This window comes from Octopus bimaculoides, chromosome 15 (assembly GCF_001194135.2).
Source record: "Octopus bimaculoides isolate UCB-OBI-ISO-001 chromosome 15, ASM119413v2, whole genome shotgun sequence".
In the NCBI taxonomy this organism is placed as follows: domain Eukaryota; kingdom Metazoa; phylum Mollusca; class Cephalopoda; order Octopoda; family Octopodidae; genus Octopus; species Octopus bimaculoides.
This window is the reverse complement of record NC_068995.1, coordinates 27,736,761-27,740,732: the sequence shown is the minus strand read 5'-3', so window position 1 is coordinate 27,740,732 and position 3,972 is coordinate 27,736,761. Positions and strand designations below refer to the sequence as shown.

At 33.3% G+C, this 3,972-nt stretch overlaps 1 protein-coding gene across 1 annotated transcript in view; it reads right to left on the bottom strand.

Moving 5' to 3' along the window:
* The window catches only part of LOC106881660 (nuclear pore complex protein Nup205), a 331,146-nt gene that overhangs the window by 267,881 nt on the left and 59,293 nt on the right, over positions 1-3,972 (bottom strand). The window contains exons 5-6 of the mRNA XM_052973459.1: positions 3,603-3,688; positions 538-763 (exon numbers count right to left, since the gene is read on the bottom strand). Of these exons, the coding sequence (XP_052829419.1) occupies positions 538-763; positions 3,603-3,688 (312 nt within the window). The remainder of the gene's footprint in view (positions 1-537; positions 764-3,602; positions 3,689-3,972) is intronic.

Here is a 3,972-nt window from a genome sequence, read left to right as displayed (position 1 = left end):
ATATATATATATATATATATAGCAAACATAAAAACCACAAACCTGGAAGAAAGTCAGAAATCCAAGCATTTTTAGAAATATTTTTTGTGAGAGGGATTTTTCATATTGACCTTATTTTTATTTACCTGTAATTTTAATATACTTGTAAGATTCAAGTCAAAGTTTGATTAATTTACATTGTGAATCATTATTATATGCTTCTCTATATTTATGTATACGTGTGAGATTGTTTTAGTTGATGGTGTGTATATCATTTCCTAGTTTTCTTCATAGGCAAATTCCATTATTTCATTCTGTTTCACATTTATGGTACACCTGTCTTATGTGCATTAAGTTCGTCTGGTAAATAATCCAAAATTTTGTTGTATTCCCAGTTGAATATTAGCTAACTCATTTTCTGTGCATAAAATTACAAAAAGCATAATGGGTTTTGATCTGGGAAATTGATAAATTGTCCAACAAATCCAGTGGAAATTGTCATACTGTATAGATTATTAAATTTGAGAAGGAAAAAACAATAAATTAATAGCAACAAACCTTCATTATCTTCAATCTCCAAAATGCTATTATCAAAGCAGTACAAGAGTGCTATAAGAAGAAATAAAGACACTGAATCCAAAGACCCATCTGGACTCCATTGACAGTGCTCCTTTAAAAAAGCTATAAGCTGTAAGGTGTCATGTTCTTGGAGAGGCTGCTGGGCTGCCAGATAAAACAAGCATTCAGCTAGGCAGAGCCGAATTTCTTTGAACAATTCTATAACCTGAAAAACAGAATTCATTAATCCAATGACAAAAAAGTGCATACAAGTTAAAAACACAGTTGCCCAAAAGTGAATAGACCACTTAAAATATAACTCTTTCGCCATTGATTTTTTTTTTTTTTTTTTTTGTCTCGGACATTACTGACATGTAATTCACAGAAAATAATCATGAAGAAATTCATGACAGAGCAATGACTAAAAATGATCAAATTTTATCTGCAAAATTAATGATCAATTGTTCTAACCCAAAGAGCTTACCTTCATCATTTTGGAGTCAGACAACTGCCATCTAGACACACAATATTCAATAGTTTGAACAACAGTGGGATCTAATTGATTTACCAGGTGCAGGAAGGTCACAGGACAAAATTCAGTGTGCATGGTGGATCATTGAAGAAGAGCCTTCAATATCAAAGGTGGTCCCAGCAGCTGGGCATACTCTGAAGCTCATAACAGGGGATTCAAAAATGCTTGATTTATACCTGTATAAAGTGCAACTAGTGTAAGAACTGAAGCCAGCTGATTATCAAGTAGAATTATTGTATGCTGCTTAGATCCAAGAATTGGTATGGCAAGAAGATGATTTCATTCACAACTTCATTATGGGTGACAAGGCCCACTTTCATCACAACAACTTTGACAATAAGCAACATATTTGATTTTGGGAGACAGAAAATGAAAAAGAGCCCATCAATGTGAGTAATGCTTTGGTGCAGGTTAAGTGAGGAAAGAATACTTCGTCCTTAATTATTTGAAGATAAGGCAGAAAACGGACTGTCACAGATGTAAGGTATTCGGACATGCATAAACATTTCATCCAGAGGTATGATGGTAGAAAGATGGGGCTACAGCACATACAGCTCACCCAATGATGGAGCACTTAAAGCAAATTTTTGGGAAGAGAATAATTTCAAGAAACTCTAAATTCAATTAGCCTTCACACTCATCTGATTTAATGACTTGAGGAGATATCTGAAAGACAGAGTATCCTCTCACAAACCTCAGACCAACCAGCAATTTGAGGCTGATATCAGTGAAGAAATTGAAGGAATAAGCCACGGAAAAAAGAGCACCCACACTGGCACCACATAAAAAGCATCCATGCTGGTTCCATGCAAAAAGTGCCCAGTACACTGTAAAATAGTTGGCATTAGGAAGGGCATCCCCCAGCTTGGCAGCTCCTGTCAGACCCTCCAGCTGATACCAGCAGAGAATATGGAAGTTTGGAAGAAGAGGAGGAGGAAAGTTGATATTTAATAAATAAAAAAGTTTTACTTTGAAATGGTCTAGTGACTTTTGGGCCATCCTGTATAACACAATGTAAGTGAAGCCTTCTAGTTCATATCTATGGGATACAATTTAGGACCACCCCAATGAGATTACTGAATCTGCTACTTTAAAGAATACAGCATTTATGAATTAATAGACAAATAAACAGAAAAGGAGGGAAAAAAGTAAAATATATTTATTTTTAAAATTGAATATAAAGTGATAAATAGTGAAAAAGACATTTAACTAGCCAGAGATTTGATAGTTTATATCTTATCACCAATACTGCATTGTGTACATAATTCACTATCTCAGTTTTGCTCTGAACAAAGTACTACACATTATACTTTCGTTAATTGTACTATGTTGTTCCTGGTTGATTTAGTGTTTCATCCTATCAAATTGATAAAATGAGAAAAAATAAAGCAATAAGTAAAATCCAATCAACTAAGCTTTTCGCTCATGTGAAAATAAGAAATTCCTGTTATGGGAGTCGAGGATGACCACTTTAAAGTGATTAGCAACTCACTGATAGCGAAGGCATTAATAATCCATTCAACTAGTGATGATTTATACAATATTAGGGACAGCTCATCCTGGCAATGTATAATCAATGAGCACTTTCACTGCTATTTCAATCAACAATACCCCCCATACACACACACAAAACAACTAAAATACTTCAGTAGTTGTAACTGAACGTCCCTTGCAGTAGCCAGTAACAATCAATTGATGCTGAGCATTTGAATATTCTTTTTGACAGAGAAAGGTATAAAGTGGTGAGCAGGCAGAACTGTTAGCCTATTTCACCAAATTTCTTCCAGTTCTTTACATTTTGAGTTCAAGTCCCGCTGAAGTTAAATTTCGTCCTTTAAGGACTAATAAAATAGAGTACCAGTTGAATATTGGGGTCAATGAATTCAACTCTTCCCCACCCAACACCAAATTCCTGAATTTTTGCCAAAATTTGAAACAGTTAATTTTGGAAAACTATGAAAACTATGGAGAAAATGTTTGTTTGTAGTGGTGAGAAAGATAGATGCAAGCATTACTGTCACCATTACTCAGCATGTAGATCAATGCTATGGCTTACATGTTTGTCAGCAACCTTGCTTTCTTTAGGAATCTCTTCACCTCTGCTTGAGAAGCAAGAAAGTTCTGTCTACGTTTTCCATCTCTAAATGCTCCTGTCTGTAGAAACAATTTTTGAAGCATTGATATTGATGGCAAGTAGTAATTTGGATTTTAGAGTATTACTGAACTTGATTACATTCCCAATTATTGTTTTTATTGAAAAAAGTGATGCATTTTAGCAAGTTTATCTTGCAAACAATACTTTAAAAGAATACACTGAGAGCTTGTGTACAATTTTCGTAATAATTGTTATCTATAATTAAAAGTCAAGCTTTATTGCCTTTGGCTTAAGAATATAATCTTATCTATAATAATGTAGTTTAACATAATGCAAAATTTCTGAAGGCTACTCTTCAGCATGAAAGGCATATTGTTATATGCCATCTATTATACTTAAGGTGGTAAACTGAAAATATTTTTTCAAATATACACTAACCTGTTTCCTGTGTTTGGGAGGACCTAAAGCTCTATCTCTTTCCAGTTTTTCAATTTCTGAATCAAGGTCCATTTTCTGAATTAAGTCTACAAAATAAGTCAATATTAGCAAAACTTACTGAATAGAGACACTAACATTATTAACAAGGATATCATCTATTTGATATAATTCAATTAAATTTAGGAAAAAATTAAATGATACACAAAATTTAATAACAGCCAGTCAATGTTAATTCTTATTCTGCATTTTTAATGAATTACAAAAATGAATGAGATGAAAAATACGAAAAGCTAACAATGCAGAAAGTTTTTAAAACTTTTATATTTAGAGGCGCAACAGCCTATCTCAACAGAAGAAATACAATCAAAGA